Genomic DNA, 18,732 nt, shown 5'->3' on the forward strand with positions numbered 1-18,732 from the left:
GCCCAAAGGGAGGCCTGTTCGCTTCGCGCACACACACACACACACAAAAAAAATAAAACATATTTTGCCGAGAGTGAAAGGCAGCGTGCTGAGCAATAGCCAGGGCACAGAGCATCCTCCCGGGAGAAGCTCGGGGGCTGCCCTTTCCCCAGGAAGGCCCTGCAGAAAGGTTTTTTTTGTTGGTGGCCCTGGATGGAGAGTTTGTGTCCGCCGGGCCAGCGGGGAGACATCCTGTGCAGCTGGCTGGGTGCTGGGGACAAGGTGCTGCTGTGCCCTCCTCTAGGGCACGATATTCCCCAAGGCCTGATGCTTTTTATGCCCAAATCCCTCTCTCCCACGTGCGCCCTGTCCCTCATATCCCCGTTTCGGGGAAACCAGCCCCACAGCCCTGCTTTGGGGCAGGCACAGCAAGGCTGGCCCTGCACGCGCAGGGAGGCTGGGGAGGAAGGAGCTGGTGGCGGGGTCAAAAAGGAGAGAATTGCTGCTTCCGAGTGCATTCTCCTCTCCCCTACCCCAATCCCTCACAATTATTATTTGTGGCCCCTCCGAGAGGGCTCCCAGGCTGTTCTCCTGCATGCAGCACTCCGCAAGGAGCCCGGAAAAATGGCAAAACTCAGGGAAAGAGCCCCAAAAGGCGGGCACGGGGAACCCTTGGGTGCACCCAGCATCACGAGGAGCTTCTTCTTCCCCCCGTGGAGCAGGCAGAGGATGTGCTCCCAGGGACTGCTCCTTCCCTTCAGCAGTCATAAGACACAAGCAGCTGAGCCGGCAGCAACAATAGCTGCTGTTGTGCTGCCGCAAAGGGAGAGCAGCACCCGGACACCCGGACACCCAGCCGGGAAGGTTGCCGGCCCAAATTCTCCCCTTTCCTCGGGGTTTTGTGGAGGTCCTGCGGGGCGCAGGGCTCCTCCGTGCTCAGCCAGCCCCTTTTGGTGAATCCCCTCCGCGGCTCTGAAGCCGGTGCGGAGGAGCTTTAGGATGACTAGCAGGATTTTTGCATCAGTAATCCTCTCGCAGCAGGCATCTCGGAGACGCCGGGGCTGTTTTCGCGAGCAGACAAACCCCACCTGCCCTTCCTGCCCCAAATCCGGCATCCCAAATTCCTTTTTTTTTTTTTGTTTTTTGCTACAAGCTGCGGGTCCAGCCACCGGCAGCACTGATTTACGGCAGTAAATACCCATAAAACAACCCCATACACAGGTCGGGACTGCAACTACTGCTGGAAATACGACCCAACGGGGCACGGAGCTGGCTTTGGCACCAGGGCTCGGGTGCCTGGTGCCCCTCTCCCAGCTCCCGATGGGCACCGTGGAGGGCAGGAGCTGTGATAAGCTGCAAGGACAGCCGGCTGCTACGACGTGCACCTCGATCCCAACCCCTTCACCTTCCCCTCCTCCTGTCCCCCAAACCCTCAGGCCGTGGATCCTGCGTAAATCTGCCGCGAGCCTGCAGGGCTGAGAATCCCCAGCTCTCCGTAGGGTGTTGTGTTGTGGTTTTTTTTATTATTTATTTTTTTTTTTAATGAATTAGGCACAACTGCCACGCGCTGAATCCTCCTGTCTAGACATCTGCAGAGAAGTGACAAGCTGCCAGAGAGGATGTGGAGCCTCGGCGAGGGGGTTGGGGAGGGCAGGGGAGAAGCGCACACGCCTGCCAGCTCTCCGGCACGGGCAGAGGAGGGCACTGAGCACATTGACCTCGCCAGCAGCTCCCTGGGCTGGAATCAGTGAGGTTCTGGGGCTGATGGAAGCTTCTCTTCCCATTTCTCCCGGGGTGTTTTGCCTGGGGACCCAGCACCCAGCAGCTCCCGGTTGCCCCCAGCTCGTCCCCCGAAGCAAATTTGCTCGGAGAAAGGGGGTGCGAGGCAGCACCTCGGCACCAGGACATTCCCGTAGCCAAAAAAAAGAAAGGTTTTGAGCCCGTTTCGCTGGGCAAAAACCCTTCTCGTGCACCCTCTCCAGCTCCTCCTGCAGCCAGCTTCCCCTGCAGCGCCCTGCAGGGAGGGGATGGCAGCAGCTCCAGGCAGGGCTGCGTGGCTGAGGGATTTTAGGGGCGCCTGTGCCAACCCCTGGGTCACACCGGGGCCAGGACCCGAATAGTTTTGGCTTCCCACACCGGGGAGGAAGAAGAAATGGAAAAAGTCCGTCGTAAAGAGGCCTGGAGATGCAAAATGCGCGGGTCTCCAGCTGCGGCGAGGCACAAAGCACCCCAAAATCTGAGCAAAAACAAAGCCCTTTGCTTCCACCCAGGGCTGGGAATGCCCTAAATGCCCCTTCCTGGCATCCCCACAGCTCCGTCCCCACCGGGGGCAGCCCCCTGGAGCCTCGTGTCCTTGTCACCGGTGTGAGCGATGGAAGCGAGGTGGGGATGCAGGGGAAAAACCCCAAAAAACCTCTCGCTGGGGGAGCTGTGAAGGACCGGCCACCACGCAGGGACCCAGACACTGGGAACTGGAGACAAAAAAGCTCAAATTCCTGCCCGTGAGGGGCTGCAAAGGGTTTTTTTGCCCACCGAGCTGCCCCTGGCCCACAGATGGGACATCAAGAGACCTTCCCCATAACCCCAGGCACGAAGGAGCGACCCCATTGGGATCCCGAGTGGCCAACCCAAGAGGTTTGGGGCTACCGCCACCCCCGCCAGCTCTTGCCCTGCTCTGATTTGGGTACTCGGTGAGCCCTCAGGATGGAAATTCACATTTTTACACCCAAGACACCCACGGTACTGCCCCGTTGAAGGCATCTCCACCAGACCAGGAGGGAAAGCTCGACATATGGGATCGCTGCAGCGCCCCAAACACCAGACCTTGTGTCCCAGAGGCACCCCAGGGTGCCCACAGCCCCTCCACGTCCCCGTCCTCATCCTGCAGCACAACTTCTCCCCCGAACATCCTCCTCCTCTGCCGGCAGCTGGCTGGGATTTAACAAAAACCCTCCTCCCTGACCCCAAAACCACGAAAACAGCAGGAAACCTTCCCACGTGGGGGCTGGGGAACCGGCGTCCACAGGCACGTGAGGTCCCCTACAACATCTCACCCTCCCTCACCCCTGACCCTAAAACCAGCCCCGCTGGGGCCTGACCCCTGCTCATTGGGGTCGGACCGGACCCTAATGGGGGTTCCCCATCCTTCCTCCCCCTCCCCAAAGCCGATGGTTTCCGCTCACCCTCCCGGTGCTGAATCACCCCGGGAGCACCCTGCCCCTTTCGGGGGCTCCGTCCCCATTGAACCCCGCTGCTGGCGGTGACGGGGACCCCCCAAAAAAAAACCCCAAGCACCCTTTATACCCCTCCCTAACCCCAAACCCTACCGGGGGGCTACCAAATCCCCCCCACACCGCGACCAAGCAGCAAACACCCCAGGCCTGAGGACACCATAGCGGGGCACACACCTCCCACCACCCACCGTAGAGAGGACAAAACCCCAAAAACCCCAAAAACCCCCAAAAACCCCTAAAATCCCCCCAAAACCCCCAAAATCCCCCAAAACCCGCCCCAATCCCGCAGTACCGGTGCCCTTCACCCCCCCGGGGGTGGCTGCACACAGGGGGGGGGTCCCAGCGCCTCGACCCCCGGTGTCCCCCCCCCAGCCCCCCGGTGCTCCCCGTGCCCCCCCCCCCCCCCCCCCCCGGCCCCTACTCACGGCCCCGCTGCCGGTGCCCGGGGCTGCGGGCTCCGCTCTGCCCGCGCCGGGGCGGGGCAAGGGGCGGGGCAAGGGGCGGGGCTTAGGGAGGGGACGAGAAGGGGAAAGGCCCGCAAGGGGGCGTGGGTTAGGGGGCGGTGGGCGTGGTTATGGTGTTAGTGGGTGTGGCTAAGGGGTGAGTAGGCGTGGCTTCCGAGATGAGTTAGCGGCGTCCGGGCTGAGTGGGCGAGGCCTCGCGTTTAGTGGGCGTGGCTACTTTTATAGGGGGTGTGGCTTCGCTCTTAGTGGGCGTGGCTATACGCTGAGTCCACCGCGTCCGGGTTTAGTGGGCGTGGCTATGCTTATAGTGGGTGTGGCTTCGCTGTTGGTGGGCGTGGCTCCGCGCTGAGTCCACCGCGTCCGGGTTTAGTGGGCGTGCCTCCGCCGCCAGTGGGCGTGGCTACGCCCTTAGCGAGGCGGCTCCATTCTCGGTGGGCGTGGCTCCGCCTTTAGTGGGTGTGGCCTCGCTCTCAATGGGCGTGGCCTCTCCTTCAGTGGGCGTGGCTCCGCCTTCATTACGGCGGCCCCGCTCCCCTTTGAGGGTTTAGCCCCGCCCCTCCCCGCCGCGGGGCATTGTGGGAGCGGAAGCGGCGCGGGCGGCAGCATGGCGGGCAGCGGGAGGAGGTGAGCGGCCGGGCCTGCCCCCCCCCCCCTTTTTTTAACCCCTTTTTACCCCATTTTACCCCCTTTAACCCCTTCCCTCCCGGCCCGCAGGAGCCTGGCGGAGCTGAGCGTGGACGAGTTCCTCACGGCCGGCTTCGAGTCGGAGCCTGAGGGTGATGAGGAGGAGGAGGAGGAGGCGAGGCCGAGGCCGAAGCAGCGGGAGCGGGGCCGGCCCCAGGCGGCCGCCAGGTGAGGGCCGGGCTGCGGGGCCCGGGAGCCAAAAGTGGGTGGAAAATGAGAGGTTTTGTGTCCGGGGGAGGCTTTGCTGAGGGTCTGCCGTCAGGTTGCTCGCGTGGGATGGGCTTCTGGGTTCTTCGCTATGAAATATCAGCGTTTTGTTGGTTTTTGTTTAAAAAGTTTGCGAAAATAACCCTGAAAAATTTTAAGAAAATGACTTTTTCCTTCATAAACTGCTCTTCAGGACCTCTAGCCGGTACCTTCATCAGCTCAGCACAGCCTCAGCCTGCCACAGGCTTCAGCTGTTCCCAGCCCTCAATTAAACTTCAGCTTTCTTTAATCCCCAATTAAAACACTTCTTAACAAGCCCTCCAAAATGTGTGTTAAAAGTGGGAGCCCAGCCCTGGTAAACCCCTCACCACTCCTGTTAGTCCCAGCTGCACCTCGTTGCCCCCAGGCTGTGTGCTTTCCCTCCAGCCCCAGCAGAAGCTTGAGCAGTGAATTAATGAATTAACACCCATTAATTCTCATCTACCAGGAAGAAGGGGAAGGCCTCTGAGCACAAAGACCAGCTCTCCCGGCTGAAGGAAAAGGACCCCGAGTTTTACAAGTTTTTGGAAGAAAACGACCGCACTCTGCTGAACTTTGATGCCTCAGACAGCTCTGATGAGGACGATGAGAGGTTGCATGTGCCACCTGATACGCTGGAGGTACCAGGCGTTAATTTGGGCTGCTGGAACCAATTATTTCAGCTGAAATCAATCAAGTACATGTTAAGTGCTTGAGTTTCAGTGCAGGGGCAAAGTGTAGTGGGGCCTATGGTGGTGCAGGTGGCCAGGGAGGAGCTTTTTTTGGAATTTTGGTAATCTTAATTTTGTTACTGCTTTACACAAAGTGCTGCTAACAGTGTTAATAACAATTGCTGCTGCCTACTCTCCTCTTCAGCAGCCTCTCAGCAAAAGAGGCAGGGCCAGAAAATAAGTCTGTAAGCATTTACTCGGTCTTCATAAAAAACTTTCCTAGGAAGCGAGTGATGAAGATGAAGAAGATGAAGACGAAGATGAAGACGAACGTAAAACAGCCAAACACAAGAAAGCTGATACCATTCCTGTCAGCTTGAAGATGGTTGAAGAGTGGAAGAAAGCTGCAGAGGTGAGCAGGGAGCTAAAATACAAGGCACTGGAGTGTTCTCCTTTAACGTTCTTCCACATGTCACCACCTTTAAAAGACCACCTTTGGTTTTGTTCGTGTTTCACAAGCACGGAGAAGATGGTGACAGTCCTGCCTGTAGATTTCTTGTGATTTCAATATGATTTGTCTGCAATTTTTGCTTGGGCTGCAAGATTACTCTGACTCTGTCAGAGGGGGGAAGCTGGAGAAACTGGAACGGCTCAGAGAAAGGCAGGATGATTAATTCTTGTTCACTGCCTTGCTAAGTGCTGTGTCTGTGACAGTTCCAGGAACTTCTCTGAAGTCCCATTTTGAGCAGTGATAAAATAGCTTGCTGCCTGCAAGAGGGGGAGGGAAAGGTCAGGCTGGATAATTGCTTGCAGCTAGGTCTCTGTTCCTCATCCCCCAACCAATTAAATGTCCTAGAAACCTATTTTAGAGCAAGTGAAGGCTGCTGCCATTTGTTAACTGTCTTCACACCTTTCTTCACGTGAAAGGATGGAGCTATTTTTGCAACCAGGCTTCCAGTAATTCCAATTCTCCTGTCCCAGTAGTGCTTCAGAGTTTGACTATTGCTTGTCTTGCTCTTTCCCCAGAGACGGCTAACACCAAGGCTCTTCCATGAAATCACTCAAGCATTCAAAGCGGCCGTAGCAACTACCAAAGGAGATAATGAAGGGGCTGACCCTAGCAAGTACAAAGTCATTGATGCTGCAGGTGAGTTGATTGCCATGCTTCTGTGTAAAATATACCCATAGCTCATTTGGGGAGGGGAATTTCAGCTATTAGAAAAGAATAAGTACAGACAGGAGTTAAAGCCTGTGGAAGGGTAAGTTTCACGTGAGTGGCTTATCTTCATGTTCGTGGGAGTGGGATTATATCTCTTTGAGCAAAGTTAGTTCTGTTGAAATCCTCACACTGAAGTTCTTTGGACAACTTTTGCTGCTGCTTCTTGCTGTGGCCTCTTAGAACTAATTTTACTGAGCTGTTTTGTCTTTTTACCCCATTCTGTAACCCATGTGACCCTATAAAAAGTGCCTATGCAACCCTTTAAAAAGTACCTTTGAATCCCCGTTATGTTTTGGGGCAGAGTGCTGGTAGTATAGACCTCTGATAAAGGGTTGGGCTGCTTTTGTGCTTGGTGCTCTTCATGTGGAGAGTAGAGAAGGTTCTGGTGGCTTCATCTCCTTAGAGAGCTCTTTTCAGGTTAGCTGAGAATCCAGGAATATGTGGAAAGTCACTTACAAATGCTTTTTTGACTTTTTTTAAACAGTGTTCAATGCCCTGGTGTCCTTCTGTGTCCGGGACCTCTTCCACTGCCTGCAAGAGCTGCTGCTTATAAAAGCCCCGAAGAACAAACAAAAGTAAGTCTGAGGAGATCTGAGAACTGCTGTGAGAGAAAGCTGGCGGGGCTTTACTTCTAGAAGCTCCAGTTCTACCTTTCTGCTGCACGAGCCTGGCTGGTGTAGGCTATGTTTGAATTTTGGGGTGGCTTAAGGCCGCTGAATCAGTCTGAGACCTGGGTACATGGCTGGGAAGCTGAACTCTGCCTTGAATCAAATTTTGTAATGCTGTGAGAAGTGCTTCTCTGCATCTGTGACAAAATCATTACTTTTTTTTTTTTATTTTTGCTTTACAAGCCGTTGTTTTTACTCACTGGCAATACTAAGAAAGCAAACTCCCTGTTCTGTTACTGAAGCATTAATTTCTGTTTTGTTTTGTTTTGTTTTTTAAAGCTAAACTCAACTCTTGTTTCCTTCCAGGTTGGTCCTCCCTTCCAGCAGCCCAATTTGGAGCAAGCTGCGGCTGGACATAAGAATGTACCTGACCTGTACAATCCAAGTAAGAAATTCCAGCATGTTTGTGTTCTCAGGGTTCATCTGTGCATCAGCAGGCTTATTTATTAATTTATTTGCTGAGATAATTTCTGCCCTCTGCAGTCTCAGTGGGTCTGGGGGCTTTGGGCACTTGTGAGCTGTGAGTCTGCATGTCTCTTGTTTTTGGAGGTTTTTGGTCTAACAAATAGCACGGAGCTCTATAGAATAACTGGTTGAAAATAGGTAGCCTGTAAAGAAGGACTAGTTAAACCTTCTGGCAATTCTTTGCCTTAATTTGTCTGCCAAAATAATTGGCGCCCATGGAGTTGGCAGTGCCGTGCTCCAGCGTTCTGAATTTCTAATGCATATTTTGGTGTTATGATCTTGCCATTTCTTGTAGTAAATATGAAGGTGGAAAGCTGTAACATCCCCAAGTATGGGACATAAAAAATACAAAACTAACAGTATCACTGTAACATTCTTCAGAAACTGAGGGGGGGGTGCTGATGCCTTTTTGCTGTGAGGTAACGAGGGCAGGATGACTTAGCAGAAACAGCATTTTGATCAGCAGAGCTTTTTCCTGAAGCTGTGGTGCTTCTTAGCAGCAGCAGAACTAAAGACTGCAGAAGAAAAGGAAAAGCTGGCAGTCCAGTCACGGAAAAAATTCCTGGTCCTGTGCTTCCTTCTGAGTGTCCTCATGCTTTGTGGCAGGGTTTTTCTAGCATGATAGATTCTGAAAAGTGTTGTCTGTCTTCTTGTTGTGTGAGGGACTGCAGAGTCCTTGCAGTGCAAGGAGGAGAATGAGAAAGAAAACAGAGTTAGAAAAATGTCTCTGCTTACAGCAATTGGGATTTCAGGCAAGAGTGGATATTCCATCGTGCAGAACTTCTTTGAAATTGAGATGACTTCGAGCTTAAATTAGAAAGCACAAAGTTCTGTGCTTGGGTTTGGCTGCAGGGGAACTGAGCTGAACAACCCAGAGATACCAAGACGATGTTTCAACCTTTTTCTTGAGCTGGAGTTAACCTCTAGATACCCGGTAGCATTCCTGCTTCCCCTGAAAAAAATCTGGTGTAGCACTGGAAGTCTTCAGGCAGCTCAGATGGTCTGCTTCCGAGCAAGCTGTGTGTAGACTGAGAGCGTCTTCATCATGCCTCGGCCATCTGTGGTGAGATGACAATGGCATCGGTGTCACGCTGCCTGTAAGAAGCTGGAAGCTTCGTGGAGATGGAGCTGTTGCAGTACAGTGAGGCTTTAAGTGATGAACTCAGGTGCTGGTAGCCTGAGCTCCTGTTTGCTAAGATGTTCCTTCAGGGGAATTCTTTAACCTGCTGTGGACCTGCTCCATTCCTAATACAGTTGGGTTTTTTCAGCTTCCTGCTGGGCTGTTCTTCCAGTCCTTTGGAGCCCAGAATTACTTGGGAACAGCAAAATACCAATGCTAAATGCTAAAGGAAAATTTGAGGAGGGCTATACTAACTAGGATTTTGTTTTTTTTTTCCTTGTAGCTCCTGTCTTGTTTAACAGAAGCCTCTGTTGGAGCAGCAGTCCTTCAGCATGTCAATGCCACAGTGCCTTATTATCTGACCTTCCCAAAGCAGTGCCGTATACTTCTCAAGGTAAGGCTGCGTGCTGTGGTGCTTCATGTAGCTCTCAAGCACTTTCTTCACCCCTCCAAACGAGCCCCTCGTGGTATTTGGACCAGATCCCATGACAGTCCAGTCTCCTGGACTCTTCCCTCGCTTTTCTTCTGGTCCCAGGAGGGATTTGTGCTTTCTCCTCCAGGTTTGTGAGTGCCGTGGAGCTCTTTCAGGGAAAGCTGAGTGAGCAAAATGTGTGCACTCAGCGCGAGTCCCTACACAAAGTGACGCGGGGGTGTTCTGGGGAAGCTGTCTGCTTCCCTGCTGCAGATGGAGTGCTTGCTGCCTGAGTCTGTGTGTGTCTGTGATAGCATTTCACTCCGTGCTGTGGGTGGAATATTTTTGCAGAAACTTAGTCACAACTGCTGAGTGCTTAAGAACAACAATGGGGGCGGAAAAGAGCGAAAGAGGGCAACAAGGGGGTGATGTTTAAATGAAAAGCTGGAGCAGGGCGAGGCTGGGATGCTTATCTGTGGGTTTCCCTTCCCAGCGAGTAGTTCATTTGTGGAGCACGGGCGAGGAAACGGTGAGGGTGCTGGCCTTCCTCGTGCTGAACAAGATCTGCCGCCACAAGAAAGACGCGTACCTGCACACCCTGCTGAAGGTGAGCCTGCTGTTTCCTCTGCTCTGCAGCTTTTCTGAAGTCAAATGCCAAGAACTTAGGGCAGCCTCTGAGGTAGGGCAAGGTGCTGGCTCCCCTGCAACGTAAAATGGGAGAAATTCTGCAGGTCAGAGTCCCCTGCTCGCTGCTGTTGTTCCTTCTAGAGGCACTCCTGGGTTTTGCAGAGAATGCCTCTGGTACTTGCCTGTCTGCTGGCTGAATACTCATCCTCCAGCCTCTCAAGGGCTTTCTTCAAGTGCTGACACGCTACTCAGTGCTGCTCTCTGCTAATAGCTGGGGCTCCCAAGTGTAGTTTGCTTTGTTACCACTGTTTGTTACCAGAGAGCTGCATTAACTGCTGTGACCAGCCTGCAGCGTGTATGGCTCAAAGCCATCCTGCAGCTCCTTCCTCCTCCTGTGGAGGAGCAATGGCAAGGACGTTTCTAAGCTCTGCTAAACAGTGTATGAGTGAGGAAAAGATTCTGACTCTTGGAGAGGAGTAGACTGAATTATCTCTTCAAATATATTTTTTTTTGAAGCGTCTGGTTTTTAAAGGAACACTTCGCAGGTGGTTGGGAACGCCTGGGTGGGGAAGGTCGGTAAAACACTGGTTTTGTTCTGACAACAAGTACGTCGTCCTCTTTCCCCAACAGCAAATGTACATCTCGTTTGTGAAGAACTCAAGATTTACTTCTCCCAACGTGCTGCCCATGATCAACTTCATGCAGCGGACGCTGACAGAGATGTATGCCCTGGACACCCACATCTCCTACCAGCACGCCTTCATCTATATCCGGCAGCTCGCCATCCACCTGCGCAGTGCTATGACCATAAAGAAGAAGGTAGGTGCCCTGCTGTGGGGAGGAAAGCCACTGTAGCCACTGCAGGCTTTTGGTGGCCTCTCTGAAGTGTCAGGAATTGTCTGATCCATTTCATAACGTGTCGAGGGATTATTTGCTGGGACTGGGAGCTTGAAATCTTCATAGCTGTCCGTGAATTCTTCTTTTCTGTGTTATTTTTCAGCAAGGAAGGAGAGAACAGGACGCTACAGGGGGTGGGAGTCACTTTTTTCTCCTCATCTTGCAAGGATTTGCACTCTCCCTCTTCTGCATTTATAGTTGGCAGCCTCTGTTGCAAAAGCCCAGGGTAAAGAAGACCAGGAATGACCCTGGTGTGTGTGTCTGCCCAATCCAGCAGCAGCTGGCATTGCCCATCCAATTGAACAAAGCAGCTCAGACTTTTTGGGAACAGCCCTGATTTGGGCCGCCTCCAGTCTGACCTAGCAAATCTGAGTCAGCTTGTTAATCCTGGCTTTGTTCACGTTCAGCAAAACGGATCCCTGTAGATTAATGCTTGAGCTGCTCCCAAACATTGCAGGATTGGTGACTGGTTAAATCTCCTGGCTGTTCAGACATGGGGATAAACGAAGTCTGGGATGTATATGCCTGCCCTAATTGGATTGTGGTGGCTTCTTACACACTCGGTGTAAGACTGAGTCTGGCCCAGACAAGACCTAAATCCACTTGTTTTCACAGCTGGGGAGGGTTGCGGGAACTTTAAATGACATCAGCACAACCAAAAGGTATAAATCCTCGCAGTAAGCCAATTAGCTTAAATTGAGCAGTGGGTGGCTGTGGAAGGTGGTTACAGGAGCAGGTCGCTGTTTACAGGAGAAACTGAGAACAAAACTTGGTACCTGGTGAGAGCTCTGCCACTTCCAGCTGCAGCCTAAGTTCCTATCACAAGATTTGGGCCGGTGGTTGCAGTTCAGGGCTTCTGTGCTTTTTCTGGGACTTGCACATCTTCTTTCACCATACAAAAGAGGTGACCTGAGCCTTGAAAGCCTGTGTGAAACAGGCTGGAGCTGAGGCACCTTTTAAAATGTTATCTCCTAAGATCTTGGCGCAGTGCTGTGCGTTCTGGGCCTGCAGAACTCGTTGGAAAGAGTGTCCTTAAGGGACTTCTGCACTCTTTCTGGGCTTCTGTTTACTCTGGCACTATGGGCTGCTCCAGCACATGGCAGGAAGGAGTAGGGGCTTGCCCAAACATTCTTGAAAAACCACGTGGCTTGGATTTTGTGCAAGACTTGGTCTGGGCCAGCCTGAAACCACTGTTCTGGTGTCACAGCATGTCAGACGCACTGGCCTCTTGCATTGTTTTTGCTGGTAACCATAAAGGCTGGCTTAGAAACAGAGCTGCAAGTTTGTTCTCAGCTCTGTCATTTTTACTCTGCAGTTGAAAACTTCAACTGGCCTGGACTGTGTCTTTTCCAAAAGCAGGGAGGAGTGCTAGGTCAATGGTTTGGTGCTTGCTTTGACAGTGAATGCTCACAGAAACATCTTTAAAATACTGGCATTATGCTTCAGAGATAGTGGGGTGGTGGGCAGGGGGCTTGGTTAACGCATCTGAGGGAAGGGAGGCCTTGAGCAGGAAGGATAAGCTGCAACCTCACAGTCAGAGTCTGAGTACAACGAGGGGAAATGCAGAGGAATTTCCTCCTGTAGTAGTTTACATGCTTTTTTTTCTCTCCTTTCTGGTCTGCAGAGGCCAGAAGGCAGCTCACGAGGCTGTCAGAGCAGTGCTGCTTTCCAGCCTTCCTACCTGGGGGTTCCTGGGGACTGTCCCCAGGCCTGTGAGGGAACGGTTAAAGGCTTCCTGATGCTTGGCTGCATCTCACCATCTGCTGGGAGCTGAGTCATTAAATCATCTCTCTCCAATGAGCCGTACTTGGGAAGAAAAGCAGGCTGTGCTGCGCGTTATTTCCTTCAAGGCACTAACCAGTACTAAATTATGGCGTGCTGCAACTGAATCTGCTGGGTGGTGGAGGAGCCACCAGCATCAAAGCCACAGCCAGAATGTGAGTTATCCTCTGGGCAGTGCGCAGTGTCCTGCAGGAGAAAGAAAATAAATGAATTGTGGAGAGAAATTAGAGTTGAGCCCCTCTCAGGTGCCCCATTTTCAAGTCTGTTCATCCCTTTCCTGCAGGAGAACTTCCAGTCTGTCTACAACTGGCAGTATGTCCACTGCCTCTATTTCTGGTGTCGGGTTCTCAGCACGATCTACCCCAGCGAGGTCATGGAGCCCTTGATCTATCCTCTGACACAGGTCATCATTGGCTGTATCAAGTAAGTAGTTTTTTTTCCTCTTCTGGCAATCCTTCTCTTGTTGGATGTGGTAAAACAGTTCCGAAGGGGTGGTACTGTTATGTGATTTGGATTTAACCCGAGAGCTGCTTTTGATGGAGGTCTTACAGCTGCAGGCGTGTTGCGAGCACGTTGCATGAAGGAATTAAAGGATTGATGGAGAGGAAGTCGGCACCTCTGCTTCACCAGCTGAGACCATGGGCTCAGGGGGTGTGAAAACAGACACTGCAGGAAGGATTGGGCTCAAAAGTAGCTAAGTGGTGAACAGCAGTGAGGACAAAAAAATAGTGTCAGCTGCTTTTTTTGCCATACTGCAGACTATTTGTGGAGTTTGTGCAGCCTGGGCACATCTCTGAACAACCTAAACCCTTCTTTGCTATCATCTGGTGGGTTGCTGGGGAGACACAAAGCAATGCAGTTAGTTTTGGTGCCTAGTCCAATTCTGCTTCGCTAAAAGGCATGATACCTGAACTGCTGGAGCTTTGTATTTCTTAGAATTCCTTGAGAAAGAGGACACCATATAACAGGTAAGCTTAAAATAAGAGTAGTTCCAAGCATTCATGTGAAGTACTAACCCAGATGGGACAGTTTTGCCTTTCAACATCTGTTGGAATGTCCTCACAAGTAGAGGAGTGGCAGCACCAGGTAGAATTCCTTTCCTGAGAGCTCTTTCCAAGAAGTTATATCTGTCTGGGTATTTCTGTGGAGCTGTCCAAGTGCACGCATGCCGTGCCATGCTCAGCAGTTCCTGATAGTCTCAGAGCTGTGCTATTTTGAGGGGAGTTTGAAATCAGGGAGGAGATAAGGACTTGGTTTTGGAATCAGAAGTGTGCTGAAGTCTTATTTTTAATTGTGCACAAGCCTGCTTGCTTATTTTGAGCAATATGAAAGCTTTTCTCATTGTTTTTTTGCTTGCAGTTTTTTACTTCACTTATCTTTTTCCCCGATCAGCCTGTGTGTTTGAATTTTTTCTGCTTTGAAGCTGCTGTTAATGGGTGTTGAGGGAATTTCTGAATCTCTGGTGATCCCTGAAATCCTGTTAGCTCTGTAACCAGATTCTCAGCTTTAAAACCCCACCCGCCTGGTCTTGAAAAACTCCCAAGTGGTGATGAAGATAAGCAGATTTAAACGATCGTTGGTGTGCATACATCCTTCTCCCCATCCCCCATGTGCACAGGCTGCTTCCCGCTGCTGCTGCCGAGCTCCAGTTGTCCTGCAGACAAGTCGAGGCAGTTTTCTACCTGTCCAGGCAGATAAATCAGCGAGCTGGGGCCAAGGAGAGGTGAACTGGGTGAGTCTCAGCAAGAGCAGCAAATAAAACTTGTTCGCATCATGCTCGGCACCATGTGCAGCCACCGTCTGACAAGGTGTCAAAGGTTGGGGAGCCTGAGAGATGAATTTCAGCACAGGGAAAATAGAAATAGATCCCAGGTGCGTGTGATGGGGTGGTAGGGAAGGATGCTGTGTGGCTTTTCCATCCACAGAAGCTTTCACTTGTGCTCCTGGGAGCATCCAGAGGGGGATAAATAGCCCTTGGAGGAGATTCTCCTTCCCCAAGTGCCTTCAGCACCAGGAGGTGGCGCCTTGCTCTAGCGAAAGGGCAGCGAGCAGGGTGTCTGTCTGTCTGCAGGACCAGCTCCTTGTGCCACCCTGGTGGCTTTCGGGAGGGGATTGCAGAGAAACCACCGCTCGTCGGTTTGTTTTTGCTCTAGGCAGGGACCGAGGCAGAATTGGAAATGTGATTAAATACGGTAACTAGGAGCAGAAGGGTTGCTGCTAAAATTGAAATCAGCTCCCTCGTTTCCTTGCTCCCTCTCCCTGCTCTCCAGCATATAAAACACGCCGAAACTACTTTTAATAATGCATGGGGTCCGTTCCTGAAACGTGTCCAAGCTGCACATGCTCAGATGTGATCGGGGAAGGCAGACTGCTGAATGGAAAAATGTTGGAATTGATCGCTTCTGACTTCAGGGCTGCTGGAAAAAGCCTCGCTGCTGAGTTTGCTAATGGCATTGCCTTGTAAAAATCAGCGGTGTTGATCTTGCAAACAGCTGAAAGGTTGCAGTTGCTTTGACCACTGGGGTAGTGCTGTAGGTATTGCAGAGACGGAACACAAAGGAGATGCCTGCTTTTCTTTGCTTCTGTGGTCTGTAAAGTTCTCGGTCTGGTCTGCATACTTGTGTCTGTCTTTCCTGCTTTATTTTTGTGTCAGAGTTGTTGCAGGAGCTCCTGTCCCTTTTTCTAGGCTGAAGGCAAGTGTTCTCCTGACCTTGTCTGCTTGGCTTCCTACCTTGCTTTAACTCCAGGCTATAAATACGAGGTTCTGCCCTGGCTTGTAGTTAAATGAGGATTTGTGATGCCCTGTAAGGGTTGGTCTCCAGCCTCCCAGCATGTACAGGTACAGCAAGCACAGCTTTGGTGTCCTTCAACTCCTTCCCTTGGCTGTCCCCTCTTGGTGGGGCAGAGACCGATACCATAAGAAGCTTTCTGTGTTCTCCCCAGTCAGAAGAAGACTGTGACCAGACAAAAGTAGAGCAGAAAGAACTGTATCTAGTAAAAATAAGCCTCCAAGTGCCTTGGGGGCTGTTCCTTGCACCACAGCCTGCTGCACAGGAGAAGCAGGGCGGGTGTTGCAGGAGATGGTGATGGTAAGACAACAGGGAGCACTCTCTGAGATGAAAAGCACGAGCTGTAAACCAGAGCAAGTGGATTTGAACTTGCTGGTGTGACCCCTGGGCAGATCTTCCTCAGCAGAGCCAAGGCCCAGCTGTGTTTTGTATTCCCTGAGCATCCAGCCATCGGGAAGTTAAACAGATTGTTGCATCGCAGAGCACTCTAAAATTAATGGTCTTGGTTTACAGTAAATCTATACATTTAACAGGTTTATCCCTCGATCAATTAATTCCTGAGAATGGCTTTCGTCATCTCTAGTGGTGCCAGATCGGGGCGGGAAGTAGATTTATTCCTATAATGGATCCAGTGATAATTATTCCACTATTTAGTGTGGGGGGAGGGTGGGGGAGGTGGAGGTGATTTATGGTGCCCGGTCAGGTGTGTTCTCCCCTGGGTTTCTCATCAAACCCTTTTTGGGTGGGGAGGGAGGGAATTATTGGATGTGGGGCTGTTGTTTGAGAATTCAATGGAAAAAAAGAAAAAAACTCGTTAGTGCTGGGGGCATCTGTCTTTGAGTCCAGGCGTGCATAGCAAGAGGTTTCTGGAGTGGTGAGGTAACGAGTTTTGGTGTCTTGGGGTAGCCACGGGATTGATGCTGGGCTCTGTGTTCTCTGCTGATGGCTTAGGTGGCACTGGGGGAGCTGAGCCTGCGGTGCCCCACCTTACAGAGGCAGCTGTGTTTAGTTCCCTTTAATATCCAAGGGCATAACAGCCTAAAACATGGTCAAAGGCGGCCTCTTTCCCTCCCTGCTCATCACTAGCAGTTTCAATCCTCTTTTCTCTCTGAAAGAGGAGCAGCTGAGTGATTCCTCCTCTGTTGGAGAGGGCTGAGAGGATCTCGTGATGCCCCTCTCGGTCCTGCTCTGTCCTTTCGGACACGCTGCTGGTCCAGCTCCTCCTGCCCTGGTGACATTCCACGTGACAAGTGTGGCTATGGAGGTGACAGCACGAGCTGTGTGGGCACGCAGAGGGTATGCAACCTGAAATTGGTTACCACCTTCTCCTTGCAGTCCCTCCTGTGTGCTGGGGGAGCACATTTCCGTCAAATTCACTGCTTCAGCTGAGCATTTCACTGCTGGTTCCTGCCACTTCTCGTGCACCTACCTGTGTCGGCAGCACGAGAGCTCCAAGTGTTGAACGTGACAAAAGAGCATCAGTGCTGAGCTTCATCTGCAAAACTCCTGCCTGGTAGCACTTTCTCTCCTCTGTCCCAGAAGAACCTGGTGCTCTGGTTGCAGAACCTGGTTGTTGGTGTCACAGCTTTAGCACACATGAATTTTTCCCCACTACGGGATAGCTTCAGCTCAGTTTGCTGTGCAATCCTAAAGCTCTCTTCCTTTTGTAGAGCAGGAAGGGCTCTAAAACGTTGCTGGGGGCTGCGAGTGCAGCTCCTGTATTATCCTGGCCTAATATCCTATCTTTTTTTTTCCCCTCTAGGCTGGTGCCCACAGCTCGGTTCTACCCACTACGCATGCACTGCATCCGTGCCCTTACGCTGCTGTCTGAGAACACCAGGACCTTCATCCCCGTGCTGCCATTTATCCTGGAGGTCAGTGGGTCCTGCTGGTGTAGCAACAACTGTCTGCTACCTAATGAACACCTTCACATTTACCTTACCCACCGACAGCTCCCCCTGGGATCTGCTCACACCCTAAACCCCTTGGCAAACGCCATCAGACAGCGTGCGGTTAGCAAACGGGATTAAATTTATAGTTTTCCTGTATCTGAGATCAGCTGGGTGCAAAAAGACATTCCTAGGTGGTTTGGCTGATGCAGCTGGAATAGGCAAAGGGTTTCCAAGGAGGAGCTTTGATTCAACTGGCTGCAGTAAGTCCCCAAGCTGTTACTTGATCCCCTTGATGTGTTTGTGTCTTAGCAAATGGAAGAGCTTGTCACAACCACAGACAAAGGGAGATGGAAGGAAAAAGGTGCTCCAAGACTTAATTTGGTCAAAAAAAAATCCCCTTGAAGGCAGCCTGGCGAAACACGGGATGTTTGGTGAAATACTGGTGCCTTGTGTCTTCCTTAGGGTGATGCTCAGAGACCATCCAGCTTTCCACAGATCACATTCCTGATGTCTCCCTGTGAGAGGGTAGTACAAAAGTGGCTTTTTCTTTGAAGAAACACTTCTGAGGGAGAATGGGGCAAGGTGAGGAATGCAAAGCCCCCGAAGGTCAGCGTGAGGCTGGCTGTTGGAGGAGAATGAGGGAGGCTTCTGTAACAAATGACCTGAGTCAGCTGGGCTCGTTGCTAATCAAGTTCTGTTGAAGCAAAGGCTTTTGTGGTTTTGTGTTGTTGTAAACGTCCTCTGCAAACCACATCCTCTGAGCCCGTGGAAGCCAGCGATGTTTATAAATCTCCTGCTCTCCCGCCCCCCTCTGCCGCGCCCTGGCCCTGGCCTGTGTGGCTTTGCCATTTGCCTGCTTCCTTCCTCTCCTTCACACACTCTTGAACCTCTGCCAGCCACATCCAGTGACGGAGGCATCTCCATGCTGCCGTAGCAGAGCCTAGGGGGGGGAGGACGGTTCCTCTGCTTTTTATTTTTAATTTTCAGTGCTCCGAGAGAAAAAAACCTTCCCCGTGGGGCTGCAATCCGTGTGTCGGGCCCCAGCCAGCCGTGACCGCAGCGCACGCTGAGCTTCCTCCCCACCACATCCCAGCCTGCTGCGTGCGAGGCGCTGCTGGGCCTGCCTTGTCCAGGTGTTGGTGACAAAGGGGAGACTGGGGGCAGGGTAAAATGCCTGCACACGTGTTGCTAGCCCTTCATTTCCAATTTGAACCCAAGGTGCCAGGGATGAACTCATCTCCAAGCAGCCTGGTGCTTTACCAACGAGCCTGTTCCTAGCAGCTCACAACCCTGGCAGTGCCTCTGCCCCTAGGCAGCAGTCCTGCACCACACCGTGTCACAAAACCAGCACGTTTTAAACCCAGCAGCCAAAGCGAGGTGAGAGAGAAGCAGCACGCTGCTCAGCCCCTCCTAAACGCTGGGTTTAAGGGGCAGGGCTGGGGTCAGGGGGCAGATCGAAGCCTTCCCATGCTCCATTTGCTGTGAAGGACGGCAGCCTGCCCCTCACTCGCTGATGCAGCTGGATCCAAACGTAGCCAGGCTCTGGAGTGAGCGACACCAGACGTGCACAAAGCCCTGAAAAAAAACGTGGCTGAGCTTTGTATA

General features: G+C 52.0%; 1 protein-coding gene across 1 annotated transcript in view; it reads left to right on the forward strand.

Moving 5' to 3' along the window:
* Positions 1 to 4,243: 4,243 nt before the first annotated feature.
* Positions 4,244 to 18,732, forward strand: part of NOC2L (NOC2 like nucleolar associated transcriptional repressor) — a 33,899-nt gene continuing 19,410 nt past the window's right edge. Inside the window, exons 1-12 of the mRNA XM_084300363.1 lie at positions 4,244 to 4,300; positions 4,391 to 4,528; positions 5,055 to 5,226; positions 5,540 to 5,668; positions 6,283 to 6,403; positions 6,960 to 7,050; positions 7,450 to 7,528; positions 9,012 to 9,122; positions 9,634 to 9,747; positions 10,398 to 10,586; positions 12,730 to 12,869; positions 16,998 to 17,109. Coding sequence (XP_084156489.1) covers positions 4,281 to 4,300; positions 4,391 to 4,528; positions 5,055 to 5,226; positions 5,540 to 5,668; positions 6,283 to 6,403; positions 6,960 to 7,050; positions 7,450 to 7,528; positions 9,012 to 9,122; positions 9,634 to 9,747; positions 10,398 to 10,586; positions 12,730 to 12,869; positions 16,998 to 17,109 — 1,416 coding nt within the window. The 5' untranslated portion in view covers positions 4,244 to 4,280. The remainder of the gene's footprint in view (positions 4,301 to 4,390; positions 4,529 to 5,054; positions 5,227 to 5,539; positions 5,669 to 6,282; positions 6,404 to 6,959; positions 7,051 to 7,449; positions 7,529 to 9,011; positions 9,123 to 9,633; positions 9,748 to 10,397; positions 10,587 to 12,729; positions 12,870 to 16,997; positions 17,110 to 18,732) is intronic.

This window comes from Netta rufina (assembly GCF_964035555.1).
Source record: "Netta rufina genome assembly, chromosome: 22".
Lineage (NCBI taxonomy): Eukaryota > Metazoa > Chordata > Aves > Anseriformes > Anatidae > Netta > Netta rufina.